General features: G+C 48.7%; 1 protein-coding gene across 1 annotated transcript; it reads left to right on the top strand.

Moving 5' to 3' along the window:
* The first annotated feature begins 2,157 nt into the window (after window positions 1-2,157).
* LOC142802913 (uncharacterized) lies at window positions 2,158-20,738 on the top strand. Its single transcript, XM_075887996.1, has 4 exons — window positions 2,158-2,256; window positions 5,449-5,590; window positions 6,622-6,714; window positions 19,399-20,738. Exons 1-4 carry the CDS (start codon window positions 2,158-2,160, stop codon window positions 19,533-19,535), a joined length of 471 nt encoding a protein of 156 aa, XP_075744111.1. The 3' UTR covers window positions 19,536-20,738.
* Window positions 20,739-21,343: the final 605 nt, after the last annotated feature.

Here is a 21,343-nt window from a genome sequence, read left to right as displayed (position 1 = left end):
AGAAAAGGTGAAAAGTTGCATAGCCATGTATATTTACGCTTACCGACGGATTAGAAAAGGAAGTTAGCTTGAGTGTTGTGAGAGTGACGAGGTAAACGAAGACGGAGGTTAGTAGTACAATATACATAGCAGAGGAGAATGGAGCAGAGAGGCAAGTAAGAGGCCGGGGACAAGCACAAGGTCAAGCTGAGAAGGCGAGCATCGGTGCAGGTAGTAGGGCTCAATCGGGCGTGCGAAGTTCCTATGCTGTGGGACAACATTCTGTGGCAATCAAAAGAAAGCTGTGGCGGTGGAGCTACTGCACATTATTCCTCGGCAAGGTAGTTGTATTCGGCTCGTGTTTTGGATGACGGCCGCGTTCGAACAATGTCGTTGCATTGAATTTGCTACGTCTGCTCACAAAGCTGTTTGTGATTGAAATATGTCAGAAGCTTCTTCGGTGAGTCGTCTAAATAGCTGGAGGGCGACGACCACTCACCTGCCATTTGGACTCTCGTGTGTACCTATAGCGTGCTACGTTTTCAGAAGTGCAAAAACGCGAAAGGACACTTCATAAAGCAAAACAAATATTAATAACTCCTCGGTTCATGCAGCATCTCTTTATCAACAGCACCCGTAGCGAATAGTCTTCTTTTTCACGCCAAAATCACAAGATTTCACGCCAAAAGCACAAGCGCATGTGTGGGACTATGTTCTACAGCGGGGACACAAGCCAGTTTTATTCTGTAATCTTAACTTCATTGCCACAAAAAGCTGTTCCAGAGGGTAGTAGATGCGTGGAAGAGGAAGAGGGGAGAGAAGAAATGAGGATGAGGAACATGAAAAAAAGAGGGAGGGCACAGGGCATTGTTTAGCAGGTATACTTTTCATGGGAAAGAGGTAAAAAACTCGTGAAAAGCTGAGGAGAAAGGGATTGATTGATTGATATGTAGCGAGAAAGGAAGACAGGACGGTGGTCGTGTCGAACTCGCTGCTTTATTCGATTGCCGAAGTGGAGCGGCAGCGGCTTCCACGTCCAAACCGCCAGGCGCGTGAGCATGTTCTAATCCTCGCGCAGCTCGAGCTAGCATCAGCTGCGTGAGAGGTGCGGCGCGGTGATCGAGAAATGATGGCGATGATCCTTCACTACAGGGCTCCCCTCCCCCCTAGCGCTTCGCGCGATTTGAAGTGTATATAACAAAGAAAAAGAAATAGACTATATACGTGAGTGACAACCCTCAAGGTGTCCGTTTGGGAAGTCCAGTTTGTCAACGCGTAGTGGCCATCGGGAACCAGTTGGTCTCTGGTGGGCGACACTGGGAGTTGCGCAGTGGACAAAGAAGTAAGTGTTCGGTCGCTGTGTTTGCACGCAAGTGGGTGACAGGATGACCAGCTGGGGCCAGCTGAGAGCGCACAGGGTGTCGCGAGTGAGCATTACAGGTAGAGGTGTGTTCAGGGTGAGGCGAGGGCGGGTGTACAAAATCCGATTTGGCCCCTGCGCGAGAAGCAATTAGAAGTAGCGTAGTGAAGTCTTGCAGACCACCCATCGATAAGCAATGGCTTTGATGAGGCTTTCCCAGGCGTGTACAGCACCGGCGCCGATGTCGGTACACAGCTGTCGTGACTTGAGAGGTATTTGAATATGAGTAGACTTGACCACGTACGTTGGCAGTGGGTAAGAAGCATTGTACACGTCGGGTAGAGGTGTATGACGTATGTGGCTTGTAAATGGGTGTGGCTACATTCCAGTTACCTGCCAGCTGGCCCACAGTTTCCGTCAAGAACTCAGCAGGAGGCATATCATGTGATGCAGCAGATGTGAACTCTGAAGGACGCTCGGTGGGCGTACTAGGACTTGGGGAAGCACCTTCTGTAGTCGGCGCACGTAGGTTTATGCGCAGGTCGATATGAAATATGGGTGCCTGTATGGCAGGCGTGAGATGTTCGGTGTGCTGTGACATAGGCGGACCAGGCACGTCGTCCTCAAGAGCGTCGCTCATACTCGCAGCGTCTCGGAAGTTTGACCGTGGTTGATGGCTGGTGGCTTTAACTTCAGCTGCAGGAGACTGAGGGCGATGCTGGCAGGACGTGCAGAGCGTTGAGGCTGGTAGAGAGTCCCCTTCAGACATTAGGGATGAAGAAGGTTTTGCAACCGGGAGGTGAATAGCGGGTGGAAGGATGTCTGCGCGTGATTCTGAGGAGTGCGGCCAGGTAGCCACCGTGGAGTCGGGTAGGGCCACGGTGTCGCGTGCCGCCGGTGTCACGGAAGACGACCGGGTCAGACGACCGGTTTCTGCGACCGGATCAGGCGTAGAAATAGTCGAAGCCGGGTACCGAGGTAGCGGTCAATGCAGGGCTGCTGGCCGGTTCGTACCTTGCTCTGCCACGCCTGGGAAACCTGCCAGGTGCGGGTAAACGGAAGCGGGTGGTACGTGTGGCCGTTTCGGGCGAGTACCGCAGTGCAGAGGGCATCGTAAGGCTGCGGGCTGGTGTTTAAAGTGGCAGCGAGATTGGCGCAGCTCTACCGGAAGGGCGGCGAGAAGAATGGCGTGCATCAGCGGCTGGTCCGTGATGCCATTCACCGTAAGAGCGGCGTGGAGGTGTATAAATCATACCTTGGGGTAGGTAGATTGAAATGGCGGCTCTGGTGGGCAGAGTCGCTGAAACATGGCAGCTGATGGCGCGTCGAAGGGCGCGTTCTCCGGGTCACCACTGTAGCGGTGAGACGGAAGAGGAGACGTGAGATGACTTCAAAGGCGGCCGTTCTCGCCACTTTATTTCACGCCTGAAGCGGAGCCGTGGCGGCTGCCAGCGTCCGACACGCCAGGTGTGTTATGCCCCTGACACGCGGGCACCCTGAAGTCCTTCAGACAAGGGGACATCTTCCGGAAAAGCGCTCGGGCGCAGTGACACACGACAAAGGAGTAACTTCTTTCTGGCGAAGATCCTTTTCGCAAAAACACATCCCGCATCTACTTTTCTGACATGAAGGGAGTACTGTCGCATACAGTGTGCATAATTTATCAATAAAAGAAAACGTGTCGCAACACTGCAGTGCCCTGTCAGTATTTTTTCGCACTGAGAAATTATTTTCATTTTCAGCAGCAGTGCGATTTGTTGAAAAGTGAAGGCCAATAGTCTGTCCATACTCTCAAACGCCTGCATTACGTCACTAGCGCGATCATGTTAGGCTTGGCAGCGGCAGTTGCTGTGTCGGGCTCACTCGAAAACACTGCTTAAAGTGACCATCGCCTGATAACAGCAATGTGTCTTCGAACCAGCGTTCGTTGCGGACATAGGCCCACCTTTCGCGGTTGATGGCTCGGGGGGACAGTGCGGAAGCAGTCAAAATGAAGCTGTTCATGACAAGTCTTTGTTTGAGGCTGATCACTCTTGCCTTCGGAGCGTTTGGCTCATCTTCGATGGAGCCGAGGGTGACAAGAGTCAGGCCCACCTCAACTGTTGCTTTATCTCTGTCTCTGCGCTGAGACATCGCAGGATCACGATGAAACGTGGCACGCCGTCACTGACCCAGCTGAACGCAGCCATGTAAAATGAATGACAAATAATGGCAGCATATCCACGGAGTGAATGATGGAGAGTGGGGCGAAGCATTCGTCCGTCCATGCGTCCATCTGTGTGACCATCCATGCGTCTGTTTGTGCGCCCGTCCCTGCGTTCTTTCATGCATCCGCCCCTGCGTCCGTTCATGCGTCCATCCATGCATCTGTTTGTGTGTCCGTTCGTTCATCTATTCAACACTCCAAGTCCCACCATCTCGCATCTTTTTATCATATATTCCCCATATAGAAGCACCGCCATCCAGCGGACATTCCAAGGACTAAACGAGAGGTGGCACACGCACACTTTCTTACGGCCTGCGCTTTGGGTCCACTTCCCACCTTTAACCACCTCGAGTTCATGGTATATTCTAGCTCACTGTATTTATGGCACTGCGACCAAACGCTCGCTAAACCTTTCGAAAACCAAGGAGGTTACGCCCAGCGAGTATAACGTAGCAACCTTTCCCTGTCAGATAGGGCTCAATTTACATGCCAATGGCTGCTAATGAGAAGTGAGAGACAGGAGAATTCGGCTTTTTTTTTCTTACGGCTTGCGCTTCGTATCTACTTCTCATTTTTAACCACCTTGAGTTCATTCATGGTATATACTAGTTCATTGCCTTCATGGCACTGCGGCTCAACGCTCGCTAAACCTTTCTAAAACTAAGGAGGTTACACCCAGCGAGTATAATGTAGCATCCCTTTCTTGTCCGATAGTGCTCAATGTACATGCCAATGGCTGCTATTGGGGATCGCAGCGTGCGCGTTGACTAAAAGCCGAATGCTCATGTCTCTCATTTTCCATTAGCAGCCATTGGCATGTACATTGGGCACTATTTTTTATTGTTAAACAACGCACAGAAGAAATCTCTCACTGGCACCACCTTGGAGGTCAAGTGCTATACCTATTTCGGGTATGTGCCACTGGTGGTTACATACGAGGGACGCCCAAGTCACGCCATAAGGAGCTTCGCCCCTATAAACAAAAACAGCAAAGCACCGACTGTTCATAGTTGCAAGACGAACTTAAGTTGCTGCTGAAAACGCAAAAAAAGCGAAGGAAAATTACAGGTGTGCGCATTACAAGACACCAGAAAATAAAAAAAACAGTTTTATGTTCCGGCGTCGCTGAATGTGATGTACATGCGCATATTATTTTTAATATTTCCAATCTTGCTGCTTCCACAAACAGTGCCATTTTTTCTGCAGCGTTCTTCTGAGGCACCGCCTAAAGCAGTAGTCCGTTGCCGTGTGTCATCAGCACCACTCCTTTCTGCAAATGGTCCCCTTAGGCCACAAAACGGGTTTACTTCAAAGTACTTTACTTTTGCCCGTGTGTCACGGGTATTAGCTCGTTCTAATCCTCGCGCAGCTCGCGCAGCTCGAGCTAGCTTCAGCGACGCGAGAAGCGCGGCGCGGTGATCGAGAAATGCTGATGATGATCATGCACTACATATGTGTGAAATTCAACGTCCTGAATTTAACGTCCTCATATGATTATGAGAGACGCCGTCGTAGAGTGTTCCGGAAATTTTGACCACCTGGAGTGGAGGAAGGGAGACGACAAAACCATGACATAGCGATGCATACTATAGGATAATATGGAGTGCGAAAAGAAAATTAGTCATGGGGGGGGGGGGGAGCTAATAGTTGGAGACTTGCACGTGTTGATCGCTGAGGTCTCCCTCAGCAGCGTGCTGCACGGAGTTCTACGGCTTCAACTAATTGAGTATGAGTCACGTGAGTTAAGTACGAGAGTGCGAGGTAATAGCCTTATTTCGCCTGACATAACAAGTTGTAGCTATCAGATCTGATTCCGCGCAGTTGCAGCGAAGCAATACGCATTGTACTGTCCTCACAGCCTTATACTCCTAACAGCCTTTTTCAACACCTGCTCATTAACCAGATGGACTACAGCAAACAACAAGATTTATGGCGATCCCAGAATCACGGCTTGAATGACTACGTACTGTTTTTGGCAGAGTTTGGTGCAACAACATATCTGGCCTACGACCTCGCCTCGAAATTACGCGGATACGAAAACCAGTGTGAGACATATTCGTTTGTTTTTCTTCCCTTAAACAGACTATTATCAGTGCAAAAGGCCCTTTCTATAGCTTCAGTAAAGCTGTGATATTGTAGTATCTATGGGCCACAACTGTTAACATTGTTATCGGCTGCTTAACTTTTGCTTCACTTACTTTCTTTCGTTTTCTGCTTCAAGCAATACCGTTTATCGCAATGAATATATCTTAAACATCTACCATTGCCCCTAATCTCTGGTTTGCAATCGATCACAGATCAAGCACCCTACTGTAACTGAATAAAGTGTCGAATTATGGAAGTGATCACAATTGTTTTATGAATATGCCTGGAACAGTGCGTGTTGCTGGAGCCAAAATTTCCAAACAGGCGTTTCACCTGTTTAACAATTTTTGGAGTACAGATGTAGTCTTTGCGCAACAATATCTCAGGTGCTGTTAACGCTCAGAAATTTAGCGTTAATAACATAACAAATCGTATAATTTTCAGTCAGTATATATCTGTTTTGTTCGTCAAAGCCATTCGGAAACAATACTTGTTTTTAATGGGCTAGAAAACGAAGCTGGTGCCTAAATGACCTGCATATATGCGTGTGCGCTAATTGTAAAGCTTGCGTGGCGTAGATAAGGCTCCGATCTAGAAACATAGGACAGGACAGTGAGCTCGTGCTTGCCGCTCTCTCATCTTTTCGTGATCCATGCTTAGCGCAAATTTAAAAATAGACTAACAACAAGAAACACACCTTGTACCTTATTACGTGGGTGCACCACAGACCCGGTGAAAAGGTCAAACGCTCTACAGTGCGTTGTAGGGCTGCTGGCAGTCGTTAGTAGCGGTAAAACAGACATAGCTCTGTTGCTGTCTCTCAGCGGATTGACATGCTAGGTCCAAAGGAGCTTAATACTCAATAAAAAACGTATATTACAATGCAAAGGTGTCTTATTGCGAAACTGCATTCGGTGCTTTGTGTCCTCGATGTGAAAGTCGCAAAATAAAAGTGTAGTTCTCACCTTAGTAATAATTTTTCTGCACGCAGTGGAAAGCATCGCGAAAGCCACTCTCACCGGGGACCAAACCATGGAATACGTTTTTGAGATGAGCTTCCAGACCGACCCATACGTTTCTTTAGGTACGTCACAGTTTTGAAATGGCTTCACTGCCCTTGTAAATGTATCTGCCTCATTCGGATCGGTAGACTCCACGATCCATCATAATGGTGCAATATTTTTATGGATCGTGGCATTTGATGTATGCTGTATCAGGCTAGTATGCGATGGATGCTGATAATTTATGACTGACCGCAAAAGTCTTTACAGTGTTAAAACCACAGTGCCTTTCGGCCACAAAGAATTAGGATTGTGGAATTTGAGGCTCGGTTTGATCTAGTTGACGCAGTGACAAGCTGAAACCTGTAATCATAAGAATACAGGAACATTGAAAATGACAGTAAATGCGCTGCTTCCGTCAATTCGAAATTGTGCTCCGGGTGCCCTTTTCATTGTCCCTGCCTTTGAGTGCTTAACAGTTTCCTTATGAGTGTAGAATGCGATGCCGAAAACATGATTGGAATGTTAAAAAGCAATTGAGTGGAATGAAACAAAAAAACTCCTCTCAAGAGAATTTGAACAAGCGCCTTCAGATACTCATCGAGTACTTTAGAAATGCGCCACAAGAGGCACGCTCTGCTTCCAGCGAAATGACAAGTGAACACACGAACACGCTCTTTAGTTTGTACTTTACATATCGAATAGCCGAAAGAGTCGCAAGATTTCAAAGCAATTAAAATTTACCTTTTGAGTAAGCACAAACAAAGACTGACAATGAACGACATGTCGATAATTTTTTCAATGCCGCTCGTACTCAATTTTTGGTATAAATTGAATCCTGACGTGGAGCTAGCATCAATGGAGCATTCGACACACGGTGATCGGCAGTGCTTTTTAGGGCAAAATAATTTGAAAATAAGTTCGACAAATTACACTTACCTGGGAATCGACGCTATGTGAAGTATGCAGAGGGAAGATCACCGTGTTGCAATTTTTTTTAATGAGTGACACCATAAAAGACTCAAAACATACGCACAAATACTTCACGCACAGATATATGTGGAAGAGTTGCAGATGTTTATATAACCAGTAGTTTGCACTTGCGCACCGAGCCAACTGAAATATGCGTATTAGCAAAACCAGAACCTGATATGAAGCGCTAATGCTCCCGCGAATGCTAGTCCCGGACACTGCTACATAAATCTAATTCAGCGCATGGAAACTGGCCACAATTCACAATAACACGACGTGACGGCTGTATCAAAGGAGTACATACTGTCGCGAGAGGAAACGATAGACAGGAAGTCGAAGTGGAGGACTGTTTACTCGGCCACAGCTGTCATTCACTTCTTCGCTCTCGTCTTCTGCCACCAACACAGCGTGGCGTTACCCTCTCCCCAAAGAAAAAAGAAAAAGAAACATCGCAAGAATGCCGCGGCTCCGAAAAACAATGAAAAATATTCAAAAATGTCTGTGTTCGCTGAAAATAAAAAGGACAAGATGAAAATTAAAGAAGAAAGAAAAAATGTACAATGGTCTTGAAGGCTATTGCCCTATCACAACGTTCTTGATTTGCAGTCAACGCGAATGGTAAGGCTTCATCCTGGAGACGTGAACCACCTCCGAGGAGCGTGGTCTACGAAAACAGTGTGACGTGTCTGCTGGGACAACTCTGTAGTTCCCTTTGTCGAGGCGATGAAGAACTCGGAAGGGTCCTAAGTGGCGACATAACATTTTTTTTTCTGAGCGTCGACATTGACGTATGAGAGTCCAAACCCAGACTAGGTCACTGGGTTCGTATATTACTGCTCTGTGGTTGATGTTGTACCGGCGAGCATCTTGATTTTGCCTCAATAAAAGGCGAAAGCGCGCCAGCTGCCGGGCGTCTTCGGCACGCTGAACAAATACATCTGCGTCCGGGGTAATCTTGTCCAGCAGAGTTGGTTGCAGCACGGTGTCAAGCATTGTGGTGGCGTTGCAGCCGTAAACTACACGAAAAGGAGCAAAGCCGGTGGTTTTCTGCAGGGCCGTATTGTAGGCAAATGTTATATACGGGAGGACTTCATCCCAATTCTTCTGATCCTTGGCGACATATATCGAAAGCATATCTGCAATGGTTTTGTCAAGGCGTTCGATTAACCAGTTAGTCTGCCAGTGGTACGCAGTTGCTGTTCGGTGCGTCGTGCCGCTCAGCAACAGAATCTCTCAGAGCAACGGTGCCGTAAAAGCAGTACCACGATCTGTGATGACGACAGCAGGAGCCCCGTGGCGGAGAACGATGTTCTTGATGAAAAAGTCAGCCACCTCTGAAGCAGTTGCTCGCTAGGCGGCTTGTGTTTCACAGTATCGGTCAAGTAGTAAGTGGCTACCACAGTTCAGTGGTTACGAGCCGTAAACTTCGGAAATGGTCCAATTAAATCCATGCCGACCGTTCCAAAAGGTGCACAAGGGGGTCGCAAAAGCTGAAGCAGGTCGGCTGATTTCGTCGTTGGATTTTCGAGGCGCTGACAGGCTGTGCATGTCTTGACGTACTACCGTACAGTTTTCGTAAGTTTCCGCCAGCAGTAATGGTCCTTGATCCGCGCCAGAACACGCGCGAAGCCAAGATGCCCTGGCGATGACTCGTCGTGACAAGCACGCAAAATATCATCGCGGAGAGGAGCAAGAGCAATGACGAGGTAAACAGTTTTCGTTGTATGAAAGTTGCACGTCTTGGCGTAGACAGAAAGATGACGAATCACGCGCGAACTGACTCGGGGGTTGTGGGTGACGTTCTTTGAAGTATTCGATCAGTGGCTGTAATTCTAAGTCTTCGCGTTGCTGCTCAGCCACGTTCAGTGATGCGAGAATAGCAAGGCAGCTGAAGTCTTCATCCTTGCCTTCTGCAGTGACCGCGACGGGTGCGCGGGAAATACAGTCAGCGTCACTGTGTTTCTGGCCAGACTTGTAAACCATCGTTATGTTGAGTTCCTGTAACCAATGGCTCTATCTTGCGAGACGGCTCGAAGGATCTTTCATATTCGCTAGCCAGCAGAGAGAGTGGTGTTCACTGACGATTCGGAAGGGGCGTCCGTACAAGTAGGGCCTGAATTTCGTTATGTCCGATACAACCACCAGACATTCCTTTTCAGTCGTCGAGTAGTTCTTGTCCGCAGACGACAACGTGCTGCTATCGTAGGCGATGACGCATTCCATGTCATCTTGATATTACAGGAGAATAGCTCCGAGGCCAAGGTTGCTCGCGTCAGTGCGGACTTTTGTGTCTGCTTTGGTGTCAAAGTGATCAAGGATCGGTGGCGTTTGTAGGCGTTGTTGAAGGTCGCGAAAAGCGTCGGATTGTTTGGGGCCCTAGACGAAGGCGACGTCGTCCTTGACGAGTTGTTGTAGAGGTTCGGCGATTTTTCAGAAGTTCGGCACGAAGTGGCGGTAATAAGCGCAAAGTCCCAGAAAGCACTGTACATTACGCTTTGTATCGGGAACAAAGCAACTGCCATAGCCTTGCCATGGCCTTCTCCGGATCGGGGCGACCACCACTGCAGTTGACAATGTGGCCAAGAAATTTGAGTTTCTCATATCCAAAATAACACTTTGCTGGTTTCAGAGAGAGGCCGGCAGTGCGAATATCCTGAATAAGCACCTCAAGCCGCTCATTGTGCTGCTCAAAAGTCGTAGAAAAAACGACTACGTCGTCGAAATACACTGAGCAAGAGTGCCACTTCAAGTCACATAAAACTGTGTCCATCATTCTATAGAATGTGGCTGGAGTAGAGCACAGGCCAAAAGGGAGAACTTTAATTTCATAGAGACCACCAGTTGTAATGAGCGCTGTTTTTTCTCAGTACTGTTAATGTACTTCAATCTGCCAATATCCACTACGGAGATCCATCGAAGAGAAGTAACGGGCATGTCGCAGGTGATCCACCGAGTCATCAATGCGAGGAAAAGGATACACGTCTTCTTTTTGTTATCTTTTTGAGTTTGCGGTAGTTGACGCAGAATCGTAATGCACCATCTTTCTTTTTAACCAGAACAACTGGTGACGCCCAAGGACTAGTCGATAGTTGAATTACGCCGTCATAGAGCATTTGATTCACTTGATGACGGATAGCATCCTACTCCGTCTGCGGCACGTGGTAAGCATGTTGCCGCACGGGTTGGACGTTCGGCTCAGTGATAATTCTGTGCTTCATTATAGGAATCTGCCGGACTTTCGAAGTAGTGGCAAAACAGTCACGAAAGGATGAGAGGAGACTGAGGAGCCTTGCCCTCTTAGGTTCTTCTAACTGGCGATTGACGATGAGGTGACTAGTCACTTCAGTATCACAGCTGTCTCAGTCGAGATCGTCGTAATCAAAGGGAAGGCATCCAAATCATTCAATGCCTCGAAGTAAGCCATGGTTGTGCGTTTCGCAAATTGCCTGTGTTCGCCACTGAAGTTCGTAACTAACACCGTTACTTCGAGCAATGGCGACTTCCAGATCAAGCAATAACGTCAGGTTACGTTCGGCGATGCCTGTAATCGACTTTTCCCGTGGACACTTGACAAGCACGAAGATACTACTGCGAGGGAGCAACGTGACGCAATAATCGACTACGCGTAAGGCCACGCCACGATGTTAATTCTCGATGTCGGAATCTAGAGAAATACAGTTAGCAAACTGAGAACAAATCACGCAAATTACTTATCGCTCCCTACTCCTGCAGAAAACCTATGCCCGAAATGACCGGCCGAGAATGATTGGGCAGTACAAGGAATGACGCTACAAAAGCTGACGCACAAATCTCAAGCCTGGCGGTGCACCTTCTTATAGGAAATACGAAGTGTCCTCCAGCGGTGATTAGTTGAAGGCCATCCCACTTTGTGAGCACCTTGTGTAGACGGGTGGCCAATGAAGCACTCATCACCGAGTAATCAGCTCCCGTGTCTACAAGCGCAGTCACCGAATAACAGTCTACGGAAACGGTAATGGCAGCGGACGTTCTGTTGGTGGTTTCAGAAACAGGCTTTAACGGCATGTCATAAGGCAGCGGTGGAGGGTATTTCTCGGTTCGCGTGACAGCGGCCTCACCTCCGAAGGTCGTTGTTTTCAGTTTCCCCGGCATGGGCTTGTGCCACTGACAACAGAGGACCAATAGGCGAGTCGGGCGCGGTGCGTTGATGCGGAGCGACGGGGGGATGGTGATCGTGACTGTCATCACGGCGGGACAAGAGCATGATGATTACCTTCCAATTATTCCGCAGCTTCTTGTGGGCGCTCATCATAGCGTGGACGACGTGCATCTGGGTGGAATCCGCGTAGGCCTATTCGTAGGTACTTACAGTCGCGCTACATGTGTCCAACTTTGCCACAATGGTAGCACAAAGGACCATTGTCGGGTGCACGCCAGACGGAGGGCTTTCGTGGGCCAGGACGAAAATCGGCCTGAGAAAGCAAGCAATGGGCTGGACTTAGAAAGCATCTGGGGGTCCCAGCAGGTGGATGAGCAAAATGTGCCGTCTACGGCGTAGAGACGCGTAGGGCATTATTGTAGGAAAGCGCGGGTGGTTTGACTTGCGATGGTGGTGAGAAGTGAACGAACTGCCTGATTTCATTACGAACTACGTCAGTAAGAGCAGCGCTACTGGGAGGGGACGCTGCATGAAATTTCCGGAGTTCTTCGCGTACAACTTGCTGTATGATTTCTGTGAGGACCTCTCTGTTATCAGCTCTGGTACAGGCAAGCACGCAGCGGACATGGCCGTCTTACACTCATACTGTGACAACCACTGCCGAAGCATGCGCTCCATAAGTGTGGGCTCACGTGTGAACTCCGATACAGTCGCAAGAGGGTTGCGCACAAGGCCCGCAAAAAGTTGCTCCTATACGCCTCCCATTAGCAGGCGTACTTGTCTTCTGGTATGTGGGGTTCAGCCCGTCAAAACAATCGCGACATCTCTTCGACAAACATGGCGACGCTCTCGTTCGGCATTTGAAACCGCGAAGAAAGTACCTGCTCCGCTCTCTCTTTTCGTTCGGGCTTACTGACTGGCTCGCGAAGCTGCTGATGAAATTCCTGCCAACTTGTGAATGAAGTTTCGTGGTTCTATACCACACACGTGCCACGTCTAAGAGGGAGATATGCACGTTATTCATCTTACGGCGATTATCCCAGTCGTTGATGGCAGCGACCCGGTCGAAATGGTCAAGCCAGTCTTCGACATCCTCACTGGCATCACCATGGAATGAGTTGGATGTGCGAGCGTGTTGATGATACAGGGTACGCTAGCGAATGGGTCATGCTCGGTTTGGGTTGCAGATGTGGCAAACATTGTCCTCACGGAACTTGCCAAGGGGCCGTACTGTGGTGGTAGTCCTTGAAGGCGGCGGCTGCTTCGTAGGATATCAGCAGACCCTGGTGCACTGGCGTTGGTTGCTTCTGGTTCAGAGCCAGCAGGCATAAGACATTGCATTACGGTACCCAGCACGTCCACCAGTCAGTCGCGAGAGGAAGCGGTAGACAGTAAGTCGAAGTGGAGGACTTTTTACTCCGCCACAGCTGCCATTCACTTATTCGCTCTCGTCTTCTGCCACCAACACAGCCTGGCAATATGTAATGTTTATAAAATTGGATAGGCGGCACAGCAGCCAGTAATGTAGTTTCACGAAGATTAGCGCCTATTTGAAAAGTAGTCCCGAGACCTGGCCTAGCTCTGTTGTAAAATGCTGGGTAGATACTAAGTGTCTATCTCCTGTGGCACATATCCACATACCTGCGGCACATACTCGCACCGTATATCTGTGCCACTGTCTGGCGGGAAGTGTTTGACGACGTACGTGACGGGATTGTGACCATATTTTTGTCTTCACCACGGCGTCATATTCATAAAACAATCTTAACCTCCCATGCTAATTTTGGTTCACGCCAAGTTAAGGGGTTAACCACAAAAGCACGCAAACGTGAGAGGCTAGATAGATAGATAGATAGATAGATAGATAGATAGATAGATAGATAGATAGATAGATAGATAGATAGATAGATAGATAGATAGATAGATAGATACTCTCAAAGTCACCAAAGTTTGCCAGGAAATACTTCGCATTTAAAAGAAGTGACAAAGCCCAATAACAGCGGGCGATGTCTATAGATTGACCGTTTAGAAGTAACCACACACCAATGCCAGCCATGTCCAAGCCAGGTAATCTCCAAATTAATGAACCGCTTGACAGGTACCTCACTCTTGGCTCAGTCTTTGCACTTCTACTCCTAGTCACGGTTGGCGTTGCGTCGTGCTCGAGGATTTAGACGATCTAGGTACTACGCCACGGTGCTTTTCTTTTACAGCACGTACGCCTAGATGAGCGTGCACTGTCACTTTTACGTTTCGCCCTACCTTTGAAGTCATCAGCACGGCTGAACCAATCACGACGCTGCGCTTCATATACCTGGAGCAGTTGCGACGGTCACGGCAAGCTTGCGTTGTCACCGGTTGGGAATGGCGGCTGAGAAGACAGAATGCCTATCGGCTCAAATATTTTAGTCCGACTCTGAGAAGAAATGTGCACTGGATTCTTTTACAAGTAAGAAATTTTTTTTTTCTTCTGTCGCATTACACGACGCGTGTGTGATACGGATGGCGCTTGCCAGCAACCGACTCGATCGCCCACGAAATGCACCGCGAAGGTAGTCTTGGGCATGAGCTTCCCTGTGCTTTGTCTCCGCCTCCATTTTTTCTTTCAATTCCAGTGCAAACGCGTACTTCCCAACGAGAGCCGTCAGACTGCCTCAATTGCGGGAGTGTTCGCGATGTGGCGCTAAAATCCTAAAGTAACTATGTGCTCCCTAAGGAAGCAGAGTAGCGCATAGGTACGCCATCTTGCCTGGTTAGCAACCATACTTACGCGATGAAGCCGTACTCTGTTTTGGCAGGCAACTTGCCCAAGATTGTCGCCGATCGCCAGTCATTGTGCCTGGCGTGTTGACGGCAAGCGAAAGAAGAATAAACACTTGATTTAGGGGCTCTGCCAAGCAAGTTTAAAAGCATTTTTTAGTCTGCCCGCTAACACAAAGCTCAAAGCCGTTGCATAGTGCTGAATAACATGCACTGCGGCTGCCGCATATTTAAGTCGTGCGAGCTTTGGACGACAAGCAACAAGTCACAAACACAAAATATAGGTCTTCCCATATTCAAGCAATACAACACTGAGCCTACAGCATTAATTATTTCAGCCCCGCCGCGGTGGTCTAGTGGCTAAAGTACTCGGCTGCTGCACCGCAGGTCGCGGGTTCGAATCCCGGCTACGGCGGCTGCATTTCCGATGGAGGCGGAAATGGTGTAGGCCCGTGTGCTCAGATTTGGGTGCACGTTAAAGAACCCCAGGTGGTCGAAATTTCCGGAGCCCTCCACTACGGCGTCTCTCATAATCATATGGTGGTTTTGGGACGTTAAACCCCACGTATCAATCAATCAAATCAGCATTAATTATTTCAGTATGTTTTTTTGTCCCTCATCCAAGTAAATACTTTGCCATCAATGGGTATGAACATCAACTGAAAACAAATAAAACACGTTTTTGTAGCTAACGAGGTACAGAGCACACGACGGTCACTTGATAGATTACAGGTGAACGGTGACTGCTTTTGGGGGTGCGGCCTGTGCACCAGCTTCCCCACAGTGCATGGTTACCATCGGAACAAAACTGTACGCTCTTCTGTCTAAAGGTAGCATATACAGTTACTTTACGTAGCGCTGTTCGCGTAGCACATGCGACTGAGCGCTTCACCCAAAGATACGAGAGACGTGTTCTCATTCGCCCCGCCACGGTGGTCTAGTGGCTAAGGTACTCAGCTGCTGACCCGCTGGTCATGGGTTCAAATCCCGGCTGCGGCGGCTGCATTTTCGATGGAGGCGGAAATGTTGTAAGCCCATGTGCCCGGATTTGGGTGCACGTTAAAGAACCCCAGGTGGTTGAAATTTTCGGAGCCCTCCACTACGGCGTCTCTCATAATCATATGGTGGTTTTGGGACGTTAAACCCCACGTATCAATCAATCAATCGACGTGTTTCCACTCCAATGTCATACGTCTGTGAAATTTGTTCTTTCGGGCTCCCCCTTTCTGGCTCGAAGCAACGCCGCCGCTGCAACATAGCCACAATCACAGCGCTCGTTATGTCGGCGCGTGCAGTAAGTGACGCTTCCCCATTCGTTGCCCGCATAGGCCCACAAAAGAAGACACAAAGACATGCTACTTCAAAACACCACCGTATCTATTACGGAGCCAGCGTGACAGTTAGCTTTATGAACATAAAGAATGCAAAATGCCACCAAACGGATGTGTACACAAAAAAAATTAATTCGTGTGATTTTCGTCGCGAGGCACTCATGACGGGCTCTCTCCCGATGACCGCGAAACAATTGCGAAGGCTAGGCGAAGGTGGCGAAAAGGAAATGGCTAGAAGAGAGGGCGGTGGACGGCGTGATTAGGCGCTTCTTGCTGGCATTGATAAAAAAGAGGGCGTGACTGCCTGAAAATTGAAGCGATTGTCGTCGGCTACTTGGAATGCCCAGATCGGCTGCTTATCGACTGTTCACCTGTGTTCGCCGCCGTGATGAGCTGCGGGCTCGTGATATAGGGCGGATACCCCACCGGTGCGCTGCGACTCATCCAAATGGCGTTGCGGTTGCCGGTTACGAGCTTAGTTATATTCACGCGCTTAAAGTGCACCGGCATGGGCTGGTGGGGTCTTTCGCTAGCCTACTTAAAAAGTGCCTCGGAACTCAGTGGTCGCCATTACACTTGCTTTCCCCGTGAGTCAGTTGCCAACAGCTCGGTGCCAGCCGTTTGCGGCGGCCCGTAGGCGTCACTCGCTTTACTGTGTGCTCACTTCAGGAAGTTTGTGGGAAAGGGCCGCCATCACCGCAGGCTTCAGCAAAAGTACAGTGGCTAGAATAGGGAAGTGTGATAAGCGGCAGGCGGCTCCTACAGAGCGCACTCATCCGGAGGAGCCGCGTGGGGGCGCATGTAGGCATTTGCACGTAGTTTGCACGTTTCTGGCAGGTTCGTTGGGCGCATTCGTCCTCGTTTTTTTTTATTGCGGTGGCACTCTCACACCAGTGCTTCTGTACGCACTCTCATGGCACGAAAACAAAGTCATTACTTCGTCCCGGGGAGCACTAGAGGCTACAAGTAAGGTTGTTCGGGGTTCCAAAGTGTGCAGCGGCGGAGATCGATCCTGCGCGCTGACAAGCTGCTTCAAGAAAACTTGGCTGTGTGCAAGCGGCACTTCGAGGAGAGGTACATTTATTCTATCGGTACTTCGCGCTCCCTGTGAACGGTGAAATTGTGCGTACTGAAAGGGGTAGACCCATAGGCGTGCTTGACGTTTCGGGGGGGGGGGGGGGTGTCATCGCAGGGCACTCCCTCGCTATTATTTCAGAGTATGAGGCAGGGCAGATTTCGCACGCCCCCTCTTTTAGATGGCTAAAAGAGTGCCCCGCCGCCTCGTCAATGTATAAAGCAGATTTAGCTTTAGCGCCCCCCCGCCCTCCTAGGTGACTATGGGGGGGGGGGGGGGGGCACACGCCTCTTCTGCCCCCCTCGTGCGGACGCCGATGGGTAGGTGTTTGAGAGAAGCTCTTCGCCTTTGTAGAGACCAAGACGATAGTTATAGCGCGAGAACAGAACGACTACAAAGGGACAAAAACCAGCTCGTCTCCGTCTTGTACACTTGTCGTCGTTCTGTTCTCGCGCTATCACTCTCGTAATGTCATACCAACTTGCCCAAAGCGCCACACTTGTAAACGCCCTTGAAATCCCTTTTTCAAAGTGATTTAGCTAAAACAAGCTTCACAGTGGCATCTTGAAAGAACTTGTTTCTTGACTGAAAAAAAAAGAAAAGATGTCACACTGGGCTGCGCACAACATGGTCCGAGCCTCATCAGTCGAGGGAAAAAGTTTTTCTGCTGACCCATTTGCATATTTAGACAAAGGCACTCCACAAGAAGCGAGCATCTTCCCGTGAAAAGAGGAAGTAGCTGAAGATTAGGCGCGTCACCTAGGCTCGCAGCACAAGGGAAACAATGTTCTGTGGGGCGGTTGTGAAATATAATTTTTTTTAAAGACGCGCGACCAATATTAGGAATGCATGGTTGTAAACAGATTGGGAGTCACTACTCGGAAATGCGTTGTATGACCAGGGTGCTGAAAATAAAAAGTTTTCACCCAGATATCACTGTCACTCTTGTCTCTGAGTTTAACGTTACGAATGATTGGGCTTTATTCACAGATTATTGCTTTAGGAAATGATGGTTCACCGTGGAAGGTGTTGCAAGCAATGGCTCACAACTCAGTTCATCGTTCCACTCTTCTACCAGTTCACATCGTATAAATGTTTCAGTGTCGTCACGCGCTCACTTTCGGCACCCTGTCAATATTTTAGTTCAGTCGCGCACCCGCGTAGGTATCATTTAATTTCATAAGCTACTTAACATATTTTCTCGGTCGTCATTTGAAACCATGTATGAGCAACGAATTTGTTTTAAAATCATCACGTTGCCCGCTCGCGTGGTTGATTCCTGTCTCTGCGCAGCGCCCCGCCGGCTTGGAGGAGGAGGAGGAATAAATTTCATTATTCGTAAAGGGAAGGGGAAATGGGGGAAACCAAGTTTCCCGGGGGCTAGATTGGGGCCTAAGGGGCCGTAACACTAGCAGACCAGTCGACCAGCTTGGCCTGTATATGCGAATTCGGGCTTCTTAAGGACCTCTCCCAGGCTTCGGGTGAGGGAGATGGCTCCAGGAGCTCCTCGGGTGGGGCGACCCCACAACACGTGGTCTTGTCCTGCCTGCGCTAGGCCACAAATAATGCACTTGTGTGGCTTTTAATTTCACTATTGTGGCCAGCCTCCTCGGGCTGAGTATACAATGAGTCTGAGTCTTTCGCATTGTAGTTGCTTAGGTCTGGGTTAATGCATCATCTGGAGGTGGATAAAGCCTTCTTTGTTCTCTGTGCTGGCTGAGCCGGTCTCTGTAGCTGAGCGCCAGGTCATTCTGATTTGGTTCCTGGGAGCGCACCACTGCCTGTTTTATGTTCCTTCGGGCTGTCTGGTGAGCGGCCTCTTTTCTCGGGTTGTCACAGTGGCCCGGAACCCAAATGAGCTTGATTTCTTGTTGAGGTCGTGCTAATATTTGCAGTGCCGCTTTATTTGTATACCCTGCAACATAATATGCCTTGATATCCGACATTGAATCCGATATAATAAATTGCTATTCGAAGTACCATTGGGGGAACCACCAGCTTGGGGGACGTACAAACGTATGCCAGCGCCACCTGGCGCTTTTCTCCGAAAGCGTTACGCCCTAGCCGGCGCGTTCATCACGCTTGCTTATTCTAGCCACTGTAGCGCTAGCTCCGAAGCAGCTCAGCGCCATTCACGGCGGCAGACCAGCTGGGTCATATTTTGCTTGCTCTTCTGTTCGAGATACGCTCGTTCTGGCGCAGACGCTTCGCATGAGGCGCCATGTTTGATCTCGCGTTTGCTTGTTCGACTTGCTGTCGCCCGCTTAAAACTCGTCGACTTGTCGGCGGGGGGGGGGGGGGGGGGGGCTCCCGTACTTCAGCTGTTAGGCTATATGGCTCGAATCGCGACTTTGACGATGTAAGATATGGTAGTGAAATTATTTTTATGCCATGTTTTTATATCTATATTTTTATTGTACCTTGCTATTTGTATTTTGCGTGCATAATCCTCTCTGTGACGTGTGACAATTTTTTCTATATTTTTGTGCAGTCATGGTCCGAAACGTACGGAAGGCTGTGGGTGCTGGTGCGTGTAATGGCACTCATCGATCGCTTCCGTTGGAGCAGCATCACAAGAAAGACTGCACGATATATGACAACGCAGATGGACTTGTACTGGACACATGAGCGCAAATTACTGAGAGAATGCCGCCGGCAGCTAATCCTACTAACTAGGTGGCGTCCGCCAAAGTACCGAGCGTGGACGCTAATCGAAACAAAGCCTCCATGCTCGATAAGCTCATTGTGGCTTCCATGCAGGTCTACGTTCTTTGCTTGACGTCACCTAGTTAGTGGGCGTGGCTGCCAGCAGTTCTGCCCTGTGGTTTTAGGAGCGACATTTCAAGAACTCTTTAACTGATGCGCAACACATTCGGCTTTACGCTGCGTGTACAGCATGGGTGGTCATCGAAGATGTTTTTATACGGTCTAATTCATCGTGCTTCTGCACTGTTCTCATGTTATCATACTGGGATGAGACTTCCTATGCACTCACAATGCTGTAATAGACTGCTCGCTCCCCAGTCGATTTATATATTACGAGAAAAAATGCACAAACTAAAATCACATTGCACAACAATATAAATGTAAAGGGAGTGCCCTAGACGAGCTCAGACAACTTCGAGGTACTATAAACATGAATCATTCAACTGCCACTGTGGGAACTGAGATATTTCGATCAGAAAATAAGCACGTGTTGGAGTGCCAAGCTGCAGAGTATCAAATCTGACACCAATAACATTTATTGAAATAGAATAGCTATTGTGGTTTATATATAAAAATTCTGTGGTAGTTACTTCCGTGTTTGATGAGAGAACTATGACATATCAGGAAGAATGATAATGGATATATTTGAAAGGCATGATTTCATCATTCGCAACAGCACCAACTGGATCCTTTGACCTTAATGGTCGCGGAATCAGCTAAGAAGCGATCGACCGCGACCTTACTCTTAAACGTAACCTCAAAGTTACTGCCTCCGAAATCCTAGACGGATTTCAAGTCATTCTCACTAAAACATTCTAGCTATCGCTTCCGTCGGAGCAGCATCACAAGGAAGACTGCGCAATATCTGACAACGCGGGTGGACTTGTATTGGACACATAAGCGCGAATTCACTGTGAGAATGCAGAAACAACATACCTATACAAAAAATAAAATAGATTTATTGTCTCCTTTTCGTGTTTTGATGTTGCATTGAGTGCGGAAGCAGTGACATACGATTGAGTAAGTATTTTTACACGTATCCTTTTCAGCGCGTTTGTTGCTTACTGCGGAGAAAGAGAGGTGAAAAACTATTAAGCCTTGCGGAGAGTAAATCAAGAAAGTTATCGGTGGGGATGCAGGATCCAATTGGACTGCGGATAAAAACGTCCGAATCGAGTATTTTAGGGGCGAAGCTCCTAAAGGTGTTGGTATGTACATCATCTGATAAATGTATAACAGTAGGTAGCCACCGGTGGCACATACCTTCTCTAGAGCGGGTATGTGTCACAGGAGATGCGAGATGGGAGATGGCAATACTTGGAGGGTTCATTAGATGGACACATGGACAGACGGACAGGCAGATTAGCAGATGGACGTATGGTTGGATGGACGTGCAAACGTACGAATGGACGGACGGAAGAACGAAGGGATTCATGGATGGACAAACGGATGTCGCGTGGATGGACGGGAGCACGGACTGACTGACGGACACATCGCCCCACTCAGCATCATTCACTCCGTGGATATCCGGTGATTTTTTAGTGAACCATCCAGTCATCCAGCAAAGTGCAAATTTGAAGACTAACGGATGCACGCTAAGGCGTAAATAAGGGGACAAAATGTTAATGTCTTGAGGAGAACTGCGGGGAAAGATGGCTGCTCGGGAAGGCATGTACGTGAGGAGTGAATGTTAGCATCTTGAATGATCTGTGTGGACTAACGGGCTTCTA

This window comes from Rhipicephalus microplus, chromosome 3 (genome assembly GCF_043290135.1).
Source record: "Rhipicephalus microplus isolate Deutch F79 chromosome 3, USDA_Rmic, whole genome shotgun sequence".
NCBI classification, from domain to species: Eukaryota; Metazoa; Arthropoda; class Arachnida; order Ixodida; family Ixodidae; genus Rhipicephalus; species Rhipicephalus microplus.
The sequence above is the reverse complement of the archived record's forward strand: the minus strand, read 5'-3'. Positions and strand labels throughout refer to the sequence as shown.